Source organism: Dermacentor variabilis, chromosome 2 (genome assembly GCF_050947875.1).
Source record: "Dermacentor variabilis isolate Ectoservices chromosome 2, ASM5094787v1, whole genome shotgun sequence".
Classification (NCBI taxonomy): Eukaryota; Metazoa; Arthropoda; class Arachnida; order Ixodida; family Ixodidae; genus Dermacentor; species Dermacentor variabilis.
Genome location: NC_134569.1, coordinates 156775414 through 156797138, shown reverse-complemented (window position 1 = coordinate 156797138; position 21725 = coordinate 156775414). Strand labels below are relative to the sequence as shown.

At 46.0% G+C, this 21725-nt stretch overlaps 1 protein-coding gene across 1 annotated transcript in view; it reads left to right on the top strand.

The window, feature by feature from the left end:
- The window catches only part of LOC142571039 (uncharacterized), a 115571-nt gene that overhangs the window by 18029 nt on the left and 75817 nt on the right, over nt 1-21725 (top strand). Inside the window, exon 4 of the mRNA XM_075679339.1 lies at nt 2806-2897. Coding sequence (XP_075535454.1) covers nt 2806-2897 — 92 coding nt within the window. The remainder of the gene's footprint in view (nt 1-2805; nt 2898-21725) is intronic.

The following is a 21725-nucleotide window of genomic DNA, read 5'->3' as shown; positions in this document are numbered from 1 at the left end:
GTCATGAAGTATAGTCATAACGCTATGCTTAAGCGTTGCTATGGCGAGTCAATCTCATAGCAAAATAGCAGGATAGCGTATTAGGCCACATATAACCAAGCCAATTGAAGTATTAGAGTGCTAACTAGAAATGTTAAAGAACTTGACTTCAGAAATATATAGTGTGTTGCTACACGTTCGAACGCTAATGGCATTATTATCGGCAGTCATCATAAGATGAGTTCTGCCGTAACTTTTTAAATATTCTATTTTTCCAAGAACTATTGTCGCTTGGAGTTGACTAACTGTCGATGTGTTCTACCGCAGCAATATTGATACCATTACTGGCCCCGGCAGCAATGTCTTGATGGCGCTGTAGATGATGTATCAATAAGGGAAAAAATAAAGCTAGAGTTATCCCTGGCACTCACAAGAATTTGCATTGCTTTCGTTCATATCTATGAGCCATTGGTTGTACCAATTAATTACGTGAAGGCCAGGGATGGACCCTATTGATGTCTTCGCCATGCAAGCCTGTGGCGATAATGGTGCAAAAGCAAAAAAAAATCTCTCAGTAAATAATATACAACGGAAGCTTCGTAGGAGCCGTAATCTCGACCAGACCTCTCTCCGCCATGCCGACGCCCTTGCTGGCCACGTGTGTAGCAACATCGTCAACTTACTACCCGTGGAGCAAGTGGCTGGTCATCTTGAAGCTAACGCTGATACAGAAGCGCACTCGTTTCCACGTACCGAGGGGAAGCGAAAGTCTGAGGTTAAGTTTCTTTTTATTGTGTTTTCTGTAGTTGTGCGTCGTGGAAACCCGGCGCGGTTGGTCAGTGGCTATGGTGTTAGGCTGCTGAGCATGAGGTCGCGGGATCGAATCCCGGCCACGGCGGCCGCATTTTGATGGGGGCGAAAACACCCGTGTACTTAGATTTAGGTGCACGTTAAAGAACCCCAGGTGGTCGAAATTTCCAGAGTCTTCCACTACGGCGTTCCTCATAATCCAAAAGTGGTTTTGGCACGTAAAACCTCATAATTTTTTCGTCGTGTATACGTCATAGCCGGAATTCCAAATTCCTTAAGGTCAATACACCACGCGGTGGCGAAGACAGGAAACGGAATGAAACGTCCCTGTTCCCTATGAGTGAATTCGCAAATATGTCGTCGTACTCGCGCGCCGTACGCTGTTTGCGCGAAAGAAAACAGATGGCAATGAGCCGACGATGGCGCCTCAATCTTTCGGGTGGAGGGTAGGAAGCGCGCCGTATTCCGCCGCAAGCATTCTACCATAGCAGAGCCGGAGTGCTTGAAGTGGGGGCGTTGTTACTTCGGCCGCGCACGGACGCGCGTGCTTTATCATGAAAGCGATCTGCTTTCAGGGAACATTCTAGGTAGGCCGACGTCTTGTAGCTTTTCGTGCGCTGTGGTCTCGCCGTTGAGTTTGTGTTGAAGCGATAGGAGCACGATGGTCACTTCGCTCGCAGTTGCTGCCTGGATTCCTTGCGCCAGCGTTTCGACAGCGACTGCGTGCGCTCAATGTTTACAATGGGCTTTTCCGCTCCGATGGCTGCTGCGTGGGGCGCGACCGCGCGAGCTCTGTCTTCAATACGATCTGTGCTGCCGACAGTGCAGGCGTCAAGACGCACCGAAGGCCGATAGTTTCATGGGCGCTATAGCACTCATACGCTTGCGCGTCGCCCGCGTTCAGGAAGTGAAACATCACTATAACCTTTCTGCCAAATACGAGGACAAGCACAGCACGTGCCATGCGCACAAACTACGCATCCCCGCCCGCGGTGGCGCCAGTCGGCGTAAGCGGAGGTTAACGCCATCTGGAAGTGTTGCAAGAAACACAGCAGCACGCGCGACAAGGCCATAGTGGCAACAGCGTCCGGAAACTAGGGAGCAGAAGCAAAGGAAGCTTCGCTTAAAAATAAATATTAGTGATATGTGGTAAGCCCTGTGCTTCGCGAGCACGCAGTAAGAGCTCGCGCAAACGATTTAAAACGCCGCCATTACCGCCAGAACGTGGGATAAAATAAAAGGCGAGTGCCCATGCGAATGTCAACAGAGCTCAGCTCGCAGCTCCACTATGGCTCGCGCAAGATGCCTATATCTTGAATGCGGCTAGCCTTTCGAATCAGGGGAGGTTTGTGGAAAAGTGGGAATTATGGAGGTGCTGGTTGACGCTAGACATTCGCTTGGTTTCACTTAAGAAGCCCAAAATTTCACTGCACCCACATATTATAAAACATTTCTTTAATATTGGCTCTAGATACCAATCCTTATCGTTACTTCTTATTAGGCCACCTTATTCTGTCTTTCAAAAAATAGCTCTTCTAAAACAATGCTCGCTGGGTCTGCATAAAGTCTTCTTAGAGTCTTCCAGAACGCTTTTTCTGCTTAAGGCCGGAATAATAAACATCGTCTCATTTCAAGTTAAAAGATTAAGCCGCAGGAATCCCAATAGGAATCTTTTTTCTGCCCAAGTGAAGCGACGTAAAGATTAATCATTGGGTTTTTTTTTTGTGACCGGCATTAAAAAATGCTATGGCTATTCACATACGCACAACTCATTGTCCTCACCGCGGCTGCCATAGCATACGCATTGCCATATATTAGCGCTGTGCTGAAACACTCTATTAGTAGGCTACCTTATTTACTTCTTCAGGCGGGCATGAAATATAAGCTGAGATTATAGTTCCGCGTTAAAACTCCTGCGTAGGTGATTCCCCTATTTTTCTTCTTCTCTGTAGCCTCATATATTCAGTAATGAATGCGTTATATCCAGTATATTTGTGTGTTTTTTTTGCGTTTCAGATCAAGCGGCGAGGTGGTCACATTAGATGCCATGGGCCACAGGCAGGATTCTGCGCCGCTTTGCACCTTTGCTGAGCGTGATCAACAACGTGGTAGGTGTCTCATATGCGCAGCAAAGTAGCGGTTGCGTGTATGCGGTGAAAAGTTTCGCATCTAACGTCACCGCTGAGCTATTGCAGCGAGCGTTATGGAATTTAAAAAGAATAGATTGGCAATGCAAACAGCTAAGTAAAGCCAAAGTCATAATAATATAAGTCTGGGCTACTGTTGAAAATACTGGCGCAAACATTTCGACCTCATTGTCGTGTTTTTTTTTCTTTATGACTTTTTTAGGTGGCTGTTGACTAAGTAATTACGATAACAAGCCATGTTTCTCCGTCGCGGAATCATACTTCTGCACTTTTAAACGACCCGATCAAAACGCTTGTGAATGAAAAGCGCCTTCGGACGTGAAAAAGGGCTTGCGACCTCACTGAAAAGAATGTTGGTGGCCACTTGCTAACCAAAACATACAGGAGTTTTTACATATAGTCACGCGTAGAAACTATATAGAGGGATTATATTTATGAGGCCAGGCGCAAAACTCTGCACCAATTTTGGGGCTAGCGCGCACACATCAGCGAGACACACTGTCATCACCATCCAAGTACAAACCACTGAATCTTAACTGGGGACGGAGCACAGCCCCCTGTGACATTACATGAAAGTGGCAGAACCACCGTCCTGGTGGACTGAGGGTTTGAGTCACGAGTGTCAAGGTTTAGGGCGCGATAGTGCACTCAGCGCGGAAAGCCGCGATGGAGGTAAGCGCTGTCTCGGTCCTGCGTGCTTGGATGAAGTATCATCATCATCATCATCATCATCATCGTCATCGTCATGATCAGCTTATTTTCTGCCCACTGCAGGACGAAGGCCTCTCCCTGTGTTCTCCAATCGCCCCTCTCCTGCGCCAACCGATTCCAACTAGTACCCGCAAATTACCTAATTTCGTCGCACCACCTAGTCTTCTACTGTCCTCTACTGCACTTCCCTTCTCTTGGTATCCATCCTGTCACTTTAGTCGTCCAACGGTTATCTAATCTGCGCATTACATGACCTGCCCAGTGCCATGTTTTTCTCTTAATGTCCATATCGTCTATACCCGTTTTCTCTCTGATCCAAACCGCTGTTTTTCTGTGTCTTAAATGTATGCCTAGCATTCTTCGTTCTATCGCTGTTTGCGCTGTCCTTAACTTGTTATCAAGCTTCTTTGTCAGTCTCCAAGTCTCTGCCCCTTATGTCAGCACCGGTAAAATGCACTGATTCTGCACCTTCCTTTTCAATGATAATGGTAAGCTTCCAGTCAGGAGCTGGCAATGTCTGACGTATGCGCTCCAACATATTTTTCTGTGAATTTTTTTCTCATGATCAGGGTTCTCTGTGATTAATTGACCTAGCTAAACGTACTCCTTCACAGACTCTAGAGGCTTAATAGCGATCCTGAACCCTTCTTTTCTTGCCCAGCTATTGATAATTATCATTCTGTTCTGCATATTAATCTTCAACCCCACTCTTAGACGCTCCCTGTTACGGTACTCAATCATTTGTTGTAACTCATCTGCAGTGTTACTGAATAGAACGTCACCAGCAAGCCGAAGGTTGCTTAGATAAGCGCCGTCGATGCTTACTCCTAAGCGTTCCCGGTTTAATAGCTCGAATATTCTTCCACGCACGCAATCAACAGCATTGCACAGATTGTCTCCTTGTCTGTTTCCTTTCTTTATAAGTATCTTCCTACTTGTGTAGTATTAAGGTCGCCGTGGAATATCTGTACATATTTTCGAAGGTATTTACGTAAGCAGTCTGTACATTCTGATTACGCAATGCCTCTATGACTGCTGGTATGTCCACTGAATCGAATGCCTTTTCGTAATTTATTAAAGCGATATACAGAGGCCGATTGTACTCTGCGGATTTCTCGATTACCTGATTGATGACATGGACGTGATCCATTGTAGCGTATCGCTTCCTGAAACCTGCCTGTTCCTTTGGTTGATTAAAGTCCAATGTTGCCTTTTTTCTACTGAAGATTATCTTGGTTAATATTTCATATATATCTGGGACTAAGCTAATGGGCCTATAATTTTTCAATTCTTTAACGTCTCCATTTTGTGGATTAGTATAATGTTTGCATTCTTCCAGTTTTCTGGGACCCTTGCCTCCGATAGACACTTTGTACAGAGAGCCGCCAGCTTTTCAAGCATTATGTCTCCTTCATGTTTGATTAAATCGACTGTTATTTTATCTTCTTCTGCTGGTTTTCCACGTTTCATGACTTGCAAGGCTCTTCTCACCTAATGACTAGTTATGGGAGTTTCTCCATCTTGTTCATTATTGTATAGAATGCAGTTGTTTATAATGGACTGTACAGGTCAGTATAGAATTCTACCGCTGCTTTCACTGTACCTTCGAGATTTCCGACGATATTACCCTGCTTATGTTTCAGTGCATACATCTTGGTTTGTCCTATGCCAAGTTTCCTTTTCACTGATTTAAGGTTGCGCCCCTTTTTACGGCTTCTTCAGTCGTTCTCACGTTATTATTTCGAATATCACTTGTTTTGACCTTGTTGATCTGTTTTTACAGTTCTGCGAATTCTATCTTTTCTAATGAGTTGCACGCATTTATTTCTTGTTGTTTCTTTATTAGGTCCTTCGTTTCTGGGGAGAGCTTGCCTACTGGTCGCCCTGGTGCCTTGCCTCCCACTTCAATTGATGCCTCTGAAGGCAGCCTTAATACAGTTTCATTTATTACCTCTATGTCATCATCATAATCTCTGTTCTAATGCTGCATATTTGCTTGCAATTACCTGCCAAAATTTGTCTGCTTTTACCATTAGTGCCTCGAAGTTGACCTGTTTCTTCTTGACCAATTTTTACTCGTTATCTCTTCAAACTGAGGTGAATCCTGGCCCTTACTAACCTATGTTCACTGCACTTTACTCTACCTATCACTACTACATCCTGTTTTATGCTGGGATCGGCAAAAATTGAAGCGGTTTAAGGGGAAAGACCAACGGCGAATATCTCCGCAACTTTCAGTTTGCAGATGACATCGTACTCTTCAGCAGCGCTGGGGGCGAGTTACAAAAAATGATTGAGGACCTTGACACAGAGAGCGCAAAAGTGGGGTAGAAAATTAATATGCATAAAATAAAGACAATGATAAATATCTGGGTATGGGAACAAGATTTCAGGATCGCCAATAAGCCTGTATAATCGGCGAATGAATTGTTTCGCCTAGGTAAATTACTCGCAGGGGACCTTGATCATGGGAACCAAGTTTACAGAAGAAAATTTCGTTGGAGTGCAGGCAGCCGACGTGCTCACATCCTTACCGGAAGCTTACCTTTATCACGAAAAAGAAAGGTGTACAATCACTGCATCCTATATGGGACAGAAACTTGGAGACTGACAAAGTCCGAAAACAAGTTAACGACCGCGCACAGACCGATGGAACGAAGAATCATAGGGGTACGATAAGAGACGGGATGAGGGCGGTATAGATCAGAGAATAAATGGTCATAGCGCTGTTCTAATTGGCAATACGAGAAAAATGGAGCTGGGCAGGTCTTGTAAGGCGTAGGTTAGATAACCGGTGGTCCATTAGAGTTTGAAGAACGCCTGCCAAGAGGAGGGAAACGAAGTCGAGGGCGGGAAAAGACTAGGTGGGGAGATGAATTTAAGAAATTCCCAGGCGCAAATTGAAATCCGTTGGCGCAGCACACGGGTAATCGGAGATCGGAGGGAGAGGCCTTCGTCCTGGCAGTGCAGTTAGGATAGGTTGATGTGATGATGATGATGAGGCAATAAAGCAATAGTCACCGGTCAGCACTCTTATCAATCTTTCTTCTATGTCTCTGGTATTTTGTCTGCGCTAGAAGAAATAATGCAACATAACATGAAAGATCTTCGCATGTCAGCGCAAGAGGACAGTAAGCCTAGCGTAATGAGGGACCTCAAAGAGAATGGCATCTCTCGGCGCGGGCGGCGATGAAGATATCTTTAGTTATCTTTGTGGACCTTGAACGATCGCAGGCAAGGGCATCATGTATTCAGGTAGTGAATGAGCCTGCATGAGCATGTTACTATGGGTGGTGGTTGAACGCAGCCAGACAGTAGATAAGCGAGTAGTCAGCCATACCATGACGACAAAAGTGGTAGGCAAAGAACGCAGGAAGCAGGTCGATGACCGAGTCCCACTGGTGCACAAGAACCTACAGAGCACGCATAGCTGTCGGGATATGGCTGAGGTGTTCACTGAGTCCGTTTGTCTATGGATGGTACGCTGTGGTGAACTGGTGGTTCGTCGACCAGGAATGAAAATCATTGGCTACTTCAGACGAAAAGCAGCGGCCCCAATCTGCATGTAACTGACGAGGACCACCATAACAGAGGTTGACATGACACAGAAGGAAATCGGCTGCATAGTATTACAACAAATGCGACTAAGTTCTCAGGTTATAGGGTATCGCGTTCCGTAGTCTGTAGCGAGAACACTCCACCTATTGTCACAAGTTCGCACAGAACCAGGACCTACGAGGTCGAATCTAATCCGAGATCATACTTGAGAAGTTGTCTCAACAGCGAGACGCTTTGAGCAGGCAGTAAGGCAGGTGTCTTTAGCCGCAGACAGAGGTCAAAAATCGCCACCCACTATTGTAAGCAATGGTACAGACGTTGCCAAAACTTCGCGAGGATATGATCGTGTGTGAGTGATACGCCTAGATGTCCGGTGGTGGGTGCACGGAGTAGCTGGTCGAAAATAGCAGAACGAAGCTGTGATAGAGCAGCGAGGAAAAGTTCATCGCCATCAGAGTGGACTTCGTAATGCTGCAAGGTGTCGTTCTGAAGCACAAATATTTGTAGCGAAGGGTCGGGGTGTGATTTATATAGAACATATTAGTCCGCATAGATGGATCACGCAACTCTTTCGTGGATATGTGAATAGTCTGCCATGGAGAGAACTAGAACTTCAGTTCCCGCAGCGGCCTTTACGTCAGCAGGCGGTAAGCTTGTTGCCACACCGCAGACCGAGCCCATGGGGGTTGGACACTCCTGTGTTTCGCCGTTCCCGGCTTAACGACCTCCCGGAAATTAGAATGCTCGGGGTCGAGCCAATGCTGAGGGTTAGGACATCTGAAGCCCCTCGGTGGAGGCAGCACCACTTTTTCCTCGGCTTCACGTAGACGGCGCCTCAGGCTGACGCAGCAGAATGCTCTGCATTGAGCCGATGCTTAATGTTAGGAGCACTATACCCCTACAGAGGAGCCAGCACCCCTTTGTCCTCGGCTTCATGCATGTAGACGGCACCTCGGCGCTGACAGACAAGAATGCTCGGGGTTGAGCCGATGCTGAATGTTGGCAGCTCTAACGCCTCTCAGAGGCGCAACACCCCCTTTGTCCTAGCTTTCATGTAGACGGCACCTCGGGGTTGACGCACCAGAATGCTCGGGGTTGAGCCGATGCTGTATGTTGAGAGCTCTAAAGCCCCTCAGAGGAAGTAGCACCCCTTTGTCCTTGGCTTCACGTATACGCCACTTCGGGGCTGACGCGCCAGAATGCTCGCGGCTGCGCCGATGCTGGATGTTGGGAGCTCTAAAGCCCCTCAGATAAGGCAGCGCCCCTATGTCTTCCGCTTCGCATAGACAATACTTTGCGGCTTACGCACCAGAATGCTCGTGGTTGAACCAATGCTGAATTTTGGGAGCTCTAACATTCTCAAGCAGGCAGCACCCCTTTGTCATCGGCTTCACGTAGATAGCACCTCGGGGACGACGCACCAGAATGCTCGGCGTTGAGCCGATGATCAATGTTGGGAGTTCTAAAGCACCTCAGAGGTGGCAGCACCGCTTTGGCCTCGCCTTCACATACCTAGGGGCTGACACGCCAGAATGCTCAGCGTTGAGCCGATTCTGAATTTTGGGAGCTCTAAAGCCCCTCTGCGGAGGCAGCACAGGCAGCACCTCTTTGTCCTCGGCTTCACGTAAACGGCACCTTGGGGCTGACGCTCCCCTATGCTCGGGGCTGAACCGTGCGGCGGCGTTCGATGTGTTCCCGCCCCAAGTGCTGAAGTCACTGCATGCCAGCCAATAGATGTGATGCAGCTGCTAATGCGCAGTTTTGCTTAGTGTTTCTTGGTACATATCTTTGTGATTTACCTGCATATGCGATAGAAACCACAATGCGCGCTTCCATTATATTTCATTGGTGTTTCTAATTTTGATTATGTTGATGTTCCCCTTCGTCAATAAGTGTCTTTTTAACGATGCTCTTGCTTGATAGTAAAAACCTCTGAAATGCCGATTACAAAAACCAGCGTCTTCCAGTGCCTTCCAGTGTGAAACCAGCACGTTTTTTTAGCACTGGATCGCACTGGGTATGCTAGCGCTCGCTGGAACTCACTCGAGACCAGTGAGAACGCTGGATAAGAGCTGGGTCACACTGTAAGAGACGCTGGTTCCACTGCCATGACGCTGGGGCGCACTGGTTTGTGCCGTACAGGCGCTGGTTCGCATTGGAAACTGTGCTGGTTGTGTTTGTGCCGCACTGGCTCCAGTACGCAAGGACGAGCGCTGCTTAATATTGAATGCTTTATACAATTTGATCACTAGATAGTAGTCTCTCGTCCTAAATAACTCTATATCTTGGGGTGATAGAACTATTTCGTGTCGCAGCATGGAATAAAGGTGCATGAGCTGCCTTGTCTATTCCTGCGCATCTGACACTGAAGAACACTTTCGTTTTTTTGGATTTTCCCTTTTGACTGGGCGGATAGCTAAATTCTTAAACGAAACCACGCAAACGCAAAGGACGCCACGTTTTTTAGTAGTTCGCACGTAACGTATGACTAAGACTTGTCGCCGTTGTCGCAGGGTTGCGGATTGGGCATGAAATCCAGAAGTCGCTAAGACGCGCTCGAACGGACCCCTAGTTCGAAGCCTACCGCTGATTGATATTATCGCACCGATAACAAAGCTGAGGCGATTCGTGCGCTTCCACTTTCCCTACTGTACTAAAAAGAGTTCTGAGGCTCAAATACACATTTTAGCTTTCGCCAGCTACACGCGCCGTGATCGGTCCCCACCGAAGGTTAGGCATAGCGTATCGGCCGAGTCCGTCTGCACGCTATCGGTGCGTCTAGGTCCTGGAATCAAAAAGTCTAATAAGGATAAATCACTCTATAATTCAGATTTCGCATCGGTGCTTCTAAATAAACAATTTTTTCTTGTCTAAAGTGCCAGCACAAGAAGTGAGGAGTGCCGATGTGACGCGTCATAAACGCAAGTGTATGTGCTGTCGCCCAAGGTTCGCAACACTAGCCTGCGCTTCTTTGACGAATATATATGACTAGACAGACGTGTAGACTGAAAGGCATCACTGAACAAAGAAAACGTAGCATATCCCTCGCGTGAAGAACAACAAATGGCTATAGAAATCGGCAGTAACAGCCCACACATGCAGCGTCGTGGGACGGTGGTTCATTTAGGACTTTTTTCGAAGTTAAAATCCGAATCGCAAGTGAAAATCGATGTTATGGCTCTTCCGAGCACACAATTGAATACGGAGAGCAAATTTTTCTTTGTGCTACAGGCATGAGTTTTAGTTGCTGGCGATAGCGCATCTGCCATGCCTGAGCGAGAGTTCTCTCTGTGAAACTAAAACTGCTTCTCGATTTTTTATGGTAAATTATCTACCAATGCCCGTCTGCTGGCTTGGCGTAGCGGTAGTGAGCCGGGCTGGGGATCTGTACGTGCGACGATCGAAGCCTGGTCAGAACATATTTATTTTTACGGTTTTGTTTTCATTTTTGTTGCACTAGAACGCTCTCTGTTGCGTTCTGTATTCAAAAAATAAATACGGTGCCCATGCACCGCGTATTTAACGCGCTAGAGCTGTTTTTCGCACCAGTAACCAGTGCCTCCCAGTACGCCGAGCCTGCCCAGTGCCCCATGCATCCAGCGCGCGGCATCGGGCCTATAATGCGGCGATGCACTGGATACTGGGTACTGTTTGTAGAGGGAAAATTAAGAGCCGTTCTTAGACAGGCCGCCCTTTAGCTCTTATAAACCTATAAACGTTCCTATAAACGTTCCTTTATATAACTCAGAACATATGTCATATGATGGCACTGTTTAGAACGGGAATGGAGAGCCAGTCTAGAGACAGGCCGCATTAGAAGTTCTGAAAACGTTCTATAAATTTTTCTATAGAATTCGGTACATAAGATGTCAATACGAGCTCTATACAACTTTTATGGAGGGTGGATGTGGAGCCATTCTTTAGGCAGGCCGCATTAGAAGTTCTGAAAAGGTTCTATAAACATTTTTCTATAGAATTTGGCGTATAAGATGTCAGTACGACCTCTATAGAACATTTCTGAAAACGTTCTTTAAAAATTTTTCTATAGACTTTGGTACGTAAGGTGTCAATACGACCTCTATAGAACATTTATGGAGGGTGAATGGAGAGTCCGTCTGTAGACAAGCCGCATTAGATGTGTTAAAAACTTTCTACATGCATTATTTTATAGACTATTGTACATGTGATGACAATAAACCCTCTATAGACCGCTTATAGAGGGTGAATAGAAAGTCAGTCTAAAGACAAGCCGCTTTAGAAGTGTAAAAGCTTTCTATAGACATTATTTTATAGAATTTAGTGCATATGATATCAATACACTCTCTATAGAACATTTATAGAGAACAATTGGAGAGCCATTCTGTAGACAGGTCGCGTTAGAAGTTTTAAAGACATTCTATAAAAATTACTTTATAGAATTCAGTACATAGGACGTCAATACACCCTCTATTGCACATTTATTGTGTGTGAAATAACTTGTTTCTATAGACAGGTTTCTATAGACTTCTTATAGAAATTCTATGCAGATGACTCTATAGATCGCGAGTTCCTATAGAGTCCCTTCTGACTCCATAGGAACTCATTAGGAGTTCTAAAGGAACTCTAAATCCATTTTCATCAGGGTGTTTTAAACTGAAATGCCAATTGCTAACCTTTTACACATTTTTTTTTCAGGAACCCATAGCGTCTTTGTTGCTGGTGCCTTCAGTGGCTACTTTCTACTGCATAAACGTTTCGGCAAGCTACCATGGAAAGAGTTGTTTACTGGTGCCATTTCACTCGCCAATGATGGCTTTCCTATTGGGCGTCACTTAGATGAGGCAATCTCGAGGAATAAAGCCGACTTGATGCATAATCAGTAAGTGGGACAGGTTTATGTTTTGAACAAAGACAAGCAGATTGCACAAACATTTGGGCCAGAAAATTTTGATAAAAATTGTGCAGATCCGACTAAAATTTGCAAATATATGTGATGCGAAGCTTGCGTGAGGCCGTTAATTAAATGGTTTTTAAGTTGCTCGTTTATTTCCTTTGTCTTTAGCCTTGAAAAACCTGGTACGCGAGCATGTACTCCCGCGAGCCCGTTCTCAATAATGTGCCACACGCTGCTATCTTCTCACATAGCTAGTTCGCATTGGCACGATGCGAGTTACACATGCGATCGTTGCCTAATAGAGGATCGGGCGGCTTGGCCCGAGCACTCTCTGAGGCTTCTTCCCACAATCGGGCACAATATTTATTTTTTTGAGTAATGGGGATAATGAGCAAGGCAACAGCCGCCTAACGCTGGTCAACAATTCTAATTTCTGCACGTGGTATATACGGGGCTGTCATTCTTGAAGTTTTGCACAATTTCATAAAGCGCCCGTGCCGAATAGCGTAGTTCTCAGCAACTAGTTGGATTATTCGAGGAGGTGGATATCACTATAGCACGAGAAATTGAAGCACGTATTCGACTTATTAACAATGCACCAGTTGAATTCTTATTTACTCTACAGCACATATTGTACTTTATACAAATCCTCGCCGGTGAGTTTTCAAGACATGATCACTCGAAATGAACTGTCAGGATGAAATCTGTCTTGAGGTATTTCCCAACGTGTGGGATAAAATACGTCGGCATTCCAGCTGCTTTATGTGCTTCGGCGATAAAAGAACGTTTTGTGCAAAAAATTCTTCCGGCGAGTTTTATGGCGCACACCTCTAGACTGATGTCATTCCGAAAATTCATTCCAAGTGAATTCGCCTTGCAAGTTTACCGGCTTAATTTCATAAATTCGTATATCTGCCGTAATGTACTTAAGAAGATAGTGAATGAACTCTTGATTTTTGTTTATTATATGTTTAAATGTCTCGTGCAAGTAATGTCCGCCTCCCCTAATAATCCAGTTCAAGGACTAGAACGATTTTCTGCAACGAGCAATTTTATCGACATCACAGTAAACCTAGAAGAATAGCACCGTATATATATATATATATATATATATATATATAACTGCTACTTCCAATAGAACGATGATTTGACAGTCAACTCCCTTGTTGTCCTCTTGCCTTAATCCTGTTTGTTGAATATGTTAATACAGATAATAGCATCGTTTCAGTCGATCATATGCATCAATTAAGTGCACATATAATAGCACGAGTTTACCTGAAAATTGAGGAATAAACAGGCTGGCTTGTCAAACGATGTAACACCTTCTTTAGGCAATGATAAAAGGGAATTTAAGGACAATGACGACACGGCTATTTTTATTTTACGTACGGGTTCGTCCACTGTTAAAGCGAACAGGCTAGGGCGTGGGCCATGCTCCGTACAGCGCCATGTATAAGCTGCGAAACCAAGCACATGCGCGTCCAGATGGCGGTTGAAGCAAATGAACGTCCAGATGGCGACTGTCGTACCTCGTATTCTGTGCAATCTGGGAGGAAACGAGTCGTGAGCGGGCAATCTGTGAAGCTGTATGAGCCCGGTTGAAGATGTCGCGAGTATACTCAGTTGGGGAGTTGTTCGTGGGTGGAAGAGCTGTGTTGAAGACGAAGTTGCATGTGGGCCGAATAGCAGATAAAATAGAGAAAAACTGTCGCTCACATGACGCGAAGAATTATATGCAAAGGTAATGTAGAATGACGTGTCTTGCCAGTGCTACGGAGAAATCTACATGCATAGCATCTCCGTGAACGTGTGGTTGAGCCACTGTTAGTCCTCTTGTCTTTGGGTGATATGCGGTGGATTGCTCGTTCACAGCAGAACAGGAAGGAAATATTCGACAACGGGTCCCAAGAAGGTGCGGCTGTGATAAGTGAGCAGCTGCTTTGGTGGCTTCGGTGCACCCTGATGTACTATGAAGCCTTAGAGAGGGAAGTCTGGAAGGTCCGTGGTGCAACTTGTCGATATTGCGTGTATGATGACATAAAGCGTCGCGTAGTGAGTCGCGACAGCGGCATGCTTGTTGCCGTGCTTTACACGTCGGAAAAGGGCCTAGGAGGTTGGTGCCGACAAGAAAGAATGGTTCGTCAGGGGAATCGATGGGGTGCAGGCGTCCAACGGGTAATAGATCAGGTCATTTGCGGCGCTGATAGAATGCATAGGAGCAACGTATCGGCGCATGGAGCTGCACATGCCGCGCCAGCAAAAGCTGCGTCGTACACAGCAGTAGCTACGGGAAACACCGAGGTGGCCGGCGATGGAAGCATCATGTAGTTGCTCAAGAACGTGTACCTGAAGATGTCGAGGTAGAACGAGCAAAAGTTTCAATTCTTGAGGGCGCAAATTTCGTCGGTGCAGAACACCGTCCCAGAGTACTAATGCGCTCACAGCGGTTTTAGAATGCACAGAAGCTACGCAGTCGATGATGACAAGCAAAGAGTCATCACGGCACTGTTCACAGCGAATGTCACGCGACTCTGAAATGGCTAGGACGCAAGCATCGGTGACATGGACACTATGGTCTTGACTGCCGACCGGGGGACGGGAGAGCCAGTCGGCGTTGTGAAAGGCGGCGCAAATAGGCAGCCGCCATAGGCACGATTCATTTAGGCTGACCAGCCATGGAGCCACCGGATCTCGGGAGCCACAGATACCGCGGCCGCTCAGGTCGAGTAGGCTAGCGTGTTCTTTTCTGACGCTACCCGCTCGTGCACCATCTTGTTCTTCACCGGTTCTGGAGGCGTTTGTCGCGCCGCTACGGCGTCCTTGCTTAAAGTGCCACATTTATACAGAACAGTAAAAGTATATTATTGCAGCCACTGCGCTCGCAGACTGAGACCCAAATACGGCTGCTACGTCGTCACGCGAGGACTTCCACTCTGCGCATCAGCCGTCAACGTCCGAGAGCCTCATTTGCATTGTCCTTGGAGATTGAAGCAGCAGCGCCAGTTGGCTTCCACACCTGTTCGAACTATTCTCAACCGACGATTTCCCGTGTGCAGTGCGTCGAGTTCCATGAGTTGGACAACCTTGCAATTCAGTCTGTCTATTCGGTCAGCCAATCGGACACCTACGTCTTTCCTAGGATCCGTTCTTCACGACACCACTACAGCTCTCCGCGTTTTCCCAAGACAGCGGAACGGCGGACATCCGATGATCGGCCGATTTGTGTGAACAGCCCACGTGCTCCTTTCCCATCATGTCGCTCTTCCGCACACCGACGTCTCAATAACCCTACCAGCCTTCCTCTCATCAGCTTCGAAATCGACGACTACGTTCTACCGCAAGGCATAGCCTTACCTACGCTGTCCTCCTCCCAAAACTGCCATTTATCAGCCCAGACTGCTGACATTACGTCGTCTCCCGTTCAAAATTCATCTTCTTTGCCAGCTGTCTTCTCTGAGTTTACAAACATGATTGCTCCCACACTTCTGCTCGACCACGCCGACCAGTTGTACCCCCGTGCTCTCTATGGTCAGCGACATTTTGACTTGAATGGTCGCCCTTTACGCCAGTCCTCTCTCGGAACACACCTTGTCGCCATCAGTGAAGTACACTCTATTAATAGGCGACCATACCGTGTGCCCTTGCATGAACGACAAGTCATTCAAACGGAGGTTGAGAACGTGCTTTATTAAGGAATTGTCGAGCCGTCATTCAGCCCATGGGCGTCTCCTGTTGTTCTTAAAAGTACGACACCTGGCGCTTCTGCAGGGATTACCGGCACCTCAACATGGTCACCAAGAAAGACATTTATGCTGTACTACACATTCCTGACGCCCTCAATTGCCTCCACTGTGCGAAACACTTTTGTCCATCAACCTTCGTTCCGGCTACTGCCAGATTGGCGTCGACGACGTGGACAGCGAAAAAACCGCCTTTATAATGCTCCATGCATTATGCCAGTTCAAAGTCATACATTTCGGCCTATGTAATGACCCAGCTACTTTTGAACGCGTGATGGACACACTCCGACATAGCCTCAAGTTGTCCATCTGTCTTTTTTAGTTAGAAGACATCATCGTTTTTGCTCTTTCACGCACCTCCGAGCGCCTCTCGCCCGTCCTTCCTATTTTTTGTAATGCTGGCCTTCAATTTAATCCGTCTAAATGGCACTTTGGACTCCGTGAAATTACTATCCTTCGTCAACTTTTTTACTCATCTAGTGTGCGCCCCGACCCGGACAAAGTTCGTGCCTACTGATGTTTCGCATGCCAACCTATCCTGGGCCGGTGCTCATACTTCCGCCGCTTCGTGCACAATTTTGCAGAAGTCGCCCGTCCTCTCATGCTCTTCTGAAGGCAGCCATATTATTTTCTTGGGGACCTGAACGAGTTACCGCTATCCCGAAGCTTATCTCTCTCCTGGAATTGTCCCACATTCTGGTGCCCTTCGACCTGTCTGCTCCAACAGAAGTCCGCACTTATGCCCGTCATCTCTGAATTGGTGCCATTTTATGCCAACCTCAGCGAGGCCATGACCACATTGATTGCATTTGCCAGCCGTCAGCTTTGTCCAGCTCAACGGCGTCATTTCATTAATGAACGTGTATGCCTTGCACTTGTCTGCGCCGTGGCGAAATTTCGCCCTTGCCCTTATGGTCGGCCCTTTACAGTCACCACAGACCACCATGCGCACTGCCAGCTTTCATCCCTCAAAGATGATATCAGTCGCTTAGGTCGCTGGATGCCACGCCTACAAGAATGCTCGTGCACAATTGCCTATAAGTCCGGCCGTTCACGCCAGGATGCCGAATGCTTGTCCTGCCACCCAGCGGACCCTCCTGATGTTCCTGCGACCGATACTTGCGCTGCTGCATGTTCGATGTCTGCTTCCGCTGACCTCGCTACCGAACAGCGCCGAGGTACAAACACACGTGGTATCATGTATCATATATATGCAGTCCATGGTCCACTGATGACAGTATCGAGCTGCGGTGCCGAAGGGACAGGGTTTGAGTCAAATGGTCGGAGCAACTTGGTCTCTGTGTATGCGATGACTATGTGCTATTTTTCAGTGACCTTCAATGTGTTTAGACATTCTAGTCATATGTTCAGAGCGGCTGAATGCTCAAATTATGTGTACTGAGCAGCACGTTGATTGGGAAACGCGAAAGCTGAAAGTGGTTGCAGATACGCACCATACTGAACGTGTTTGGGTGCTGTACATATTACTTTACAGCCCTTATATACCTCTATATTACTATATTACTATATTACACCTCTATATTACTATCGCTACTGTCTTCAATGCTATTCGCAAGAGCATAGGCAATCGTCGTGAGTTAGACCCTCCCGGATTTTTTTTGTATTACTTTCATTGTCATCGCGCACAAGATGTCACTGTATTGCCATCCATCTAGTTGACATCTCTAAGAAATTTCAAGGAAGCCACGTGCAGGCGCTGCACTGCGTGGCGCACACACTTGCAAGAACAGTACATCAGATGGCCATATTCATGAGTATGCCTGTTCTAGTTTTTTAACATTAGGTTTGATTGATAGTTATGCAAGAACATCGCTTGCTTTATCACATGTCCGAGGGAGCCCATTTCTTACAACTACAGCAAAAACTTGCGTATATGCTATTCAGCGCATTCGCATACGTCGATAGCACCTCGCAGTGTTCGCCATCATCACAATCATAATCGTCATCAGCCTATTTTAATGTCCTCTGCAGGATTCAGGCCACTTCCAGCGATCTCCAAGTACTGCTGTCTTGCGCTAGCTGATTTCAACTTGCGCCTGCACACTTGCACCTATTTTTTTATCGCCCTCCACTGCACTTTCCGTCCCTTGACACCTATTCTGTATCTACAATGGTGCACCGGCTATATGCTTCACGCATTACATGGCCTGCCCAGCTCAATTTTTTTTCTCTTAATGGAAACCAGTATATCGGCTAACCCATTTTAGCGTTCTTTGAATTTTCTACTCAGGGTCAGGGACACGTGCGGCTAGCTGACCCACATAAATGTACTCCTGTACAAATTTTAGAGGCTGGCTGGCAATCACAAAGTCTTGTTTTCTTTCCAGGCTATTCAAAATTGTCATCTGCATATTAATGTTCAACTCCACTCAAACTTTCACGGTTAAGGTCCTCAATAATTTCTTGTAGTTTGTCCCCAGTATTGCTAAACAGGACAATGTCATCTGCAAACTGGAGGTTGGTGAGATATCCGTCGTTGATCCTCACTCCTAAACATTCCCAGTCTAATAGCTTGAATACTTCAATGCATTTGGCGAATAACATTGGAGAGATGGTGTCTCTTGCCTGACTCCATTTCTGATAGTTAACCTTCTACTTTTATTGTGGAGAATCAAGTAATCTCGGTCTTTCCCAAGCTATTCATGTTTGCCTAGTGTACGCCTTCATTAGGGAACACTTTGATAACTGCTAATTTCTCTGCTGAGTCACATGCCTTTTCATAATGTATGAAATCCATATAGAGAGGTTGAATGTACCCTAAATTACCTGATCGATGACATGGATGTCATTCACTGTAGAATATTCCTTCGTGAAGCCAGCTGGTTTCCTTCGTTGATTGAAGTCAAGTGGTGCCCTAATTCTATTGAAAGCTATCTTGGTGAATATTTTATGCAATACTGCAAGCAAGCTAATGGGCCTTTAGTTCAATTCTTTAATGTATCCATTCTTATGGATTATGGAGTGCAATGCTGGCATTCTTCGACCTCTCTGGTACCTTTGAATTCGTGAGGTATTGGGCATACCGGGGACACATGCTTTTCAATCCTAATATCTTTTCAACCATGGGATAAATGGGCTGTTATTCCATTTTCTCCTACCGCTTTACCCCAAGACATGTTTTGCAAGGCAATTCTTAGTTCATCGCTAGTTGTATAAGAGCCTCTGTATCCTGTTTGTTACAACTTCTAATGAAGGTAGCGTGGATGCTCTGGGTACTGTTCAGGTCAGTACAGAATTCTTTGCCGCTTTTACTATATTATCCAAATTACTCAAGAAATTGTCCTGCTTATCTTTCAGTGGAAACATCTTGTCATGTCCTATGCGAAGCTTCTTGCTCGTTGATGTCAAGCTGCAGCCATCTTTTACAGCCTTATTCATCTTCCTCCCTTATAATTTCGAAAAGCCTTTACTTGTCTATCGGTTTTCAGTTTTGCTTTCTTGCTTCTTCCTATCATTATGGGGTCAATGGTTACTTGGGAGAGCTTACCTACTGATTTCCTTGATGCTTTAAGTCTCACTTCAGTCGCTTCTTCTGAAGTTTCATAAATTACTTCTATGTTATCCTTATTTCGTTTTCTAAAGCTTCATAATGGTTAGCGAGCACCCGCCTGAATTCGTTTGCTTTTGTCCTTACTACATCTAGTTTGGCCTGCTCCTTCTTGACTGGTTTCGCTCTTTCTTTCTCCAACTTGAAAGAAATCATATAACTCGCGGTAACTTATGGCCACGGCTCTTTTTTTAACCCTACTTAACATTTCTACATGTTGCACTGTTCTGATATCGACAGAGCATATGAAATCTATTTAATTTCTTGTTTCTCCATTAGCATTTTCCAGGTCCACTTCCTGCTACTGTGATTTCTCAAGGAGGGGCGTTATGACGTAAAGCTATTCCAAACATTTCTATTCCATTATTGCAACCAGCCCACACAATTTGTCAAAAATTTTCGGCCATCTCCATTCCGCCTGTCTGTCACGCGACGTCCCGAAATCCGCGATAGAAGCCCTTGTGCTGTGACGCGTACACACTGATTAGGCAGTAATACACCGAAGAGAAGAAAAATAATTTTCTGTTGGCGCCTTTACGCTGTTAACCCTCTGCTATTGGACAAAAAAATTCGGGGTGCACAAACTCCGACTCTGTCAAGCGACGTCGCAAAACGACGGAAGCTCATCACATCAAAGTAGTGTCTAAGCATTAAAGATGCATTAATATGCCGAACAAACTGATTTATTTTTTCTGAATATCCGGACACTACCCGTTCCCAAAGAAATAGAATACGGCTCCTCACCGATCGCTCAGGCACTGGGTATTCGCACCTGCCGCAGAGCATAGATTTATTGGCGTAGAATAAACTTCTTGCATGACAGTATAATGTTATCGAGCCCTTTCAGCACATATACTTTAATCTTCGAACTCTTTTTTGGTGAGGAACTGTTTTAGGGGCAGCCTTAGCCTTCCGTTGCACGCCACTGCGATTTTGGTCCAGTCGCTGCAAGCTAATTAAAGGGAAGCGCACCAATCGCAGACGCCGGCACTACCCTCCTCCTTATCCGGTTAGTTTCACTGCGCTGACCTGGCCCCATTGATATCCTCTCCACTTTAGCGTGCTTGTCGCCTCTTGTCAGCCAAATAGATAACAAAAAAAACGCTCAGCGTTGGCAATATTATTCATTTTGAAAGCAAACAAAATTGACCCCCTATAACGAGGATGAGCATTTGATTGGGCTGTTCACACGAAGCTGCGTGTCACCTCCAGATACTTCCATGGACGATTACGTAAATTTGATGACAGGAGATTGGAAGAAAAACAGATTGGAATAGTTGGGCGTTATAGGGCCCAAGGTATTCATTATGCGGAGTCTATTTCTGCAAATTCTAAAAGCATTTCCTCTCTCGTTATCCTAGAATTAATGCCGTAGTTGCCAACTGCTTGTTCCCCACCCTGCTTTCTTCAACCTTTGTATACAATTCGCCCATCACTACAGTATAGAGAGTTTGTACCTTTCTCGTTGCTTATTCAAGATCTTCATAACTCTTTCATTTCTCCATCGTCATGAGTGGAGTTTTCAGTGTAGGCTTCTACTAACTTTAATCTATATCTGCTATTACGTTTAACCTATATCTGCTACAACTTTGTAACCAGAACTGCTACCCTCCTATTAAGGCTCTGGAATTCATGAATGTTGCCGGCTATATCCTTACTGATTACAAATTCAACTCAGTATACGCTCTTCCCTAGATGGCCTCTGTAATAAAGGTGTGGCCGTAGGTCATCACTCTATAGACAACCCAAGTTTTAACATCACTAAGGCCAGTAATATTCCAGGCAATGCCCGATAATTCCTCAAAGATCCTTGGTAACGTAGCCTCACTCCAGAGGGTCCACGTGGTAAACATTGCCAGGTTCAGTTTCCATTGGCCGCCTACCTATGCCACATCTGCCGCGTAGCAGGTCTTAAGGCCTTGGACACGTGCTCTGTAGCTGCGGGGCACTCAGGGCCATCAGGTAATTGCAAAAATCTTGAGGGAAGTAGTTGCCTAATACTGCACCAGGGAGGCCAATTTGTGTTCTGACGTCGCGTAGGGCAAGGTAAAGTTTACTGTGCCAAAACGGTTCGGTGTTATGAAAGCCTTCGCGAACCGATACGAATGTCTATTTTCCTAGCCTGAACTCAACCTGAACAAAATTTGAGCGTATTGAAGGAATTGCATTGTGTTCGGAGCCCTAACTCTATGATTCTATGATGCAGGAACCGTGGTTTCCAGGTGGGCGGGCAATATCTTTCGGCTGGTGATATGTGCGTGCAAGAGAAGCTGGCTACTTTTCTACAGAATATCTCCATTGACCCTAGCACTTTGCTGAAAAATGCGGACGCGATGTAT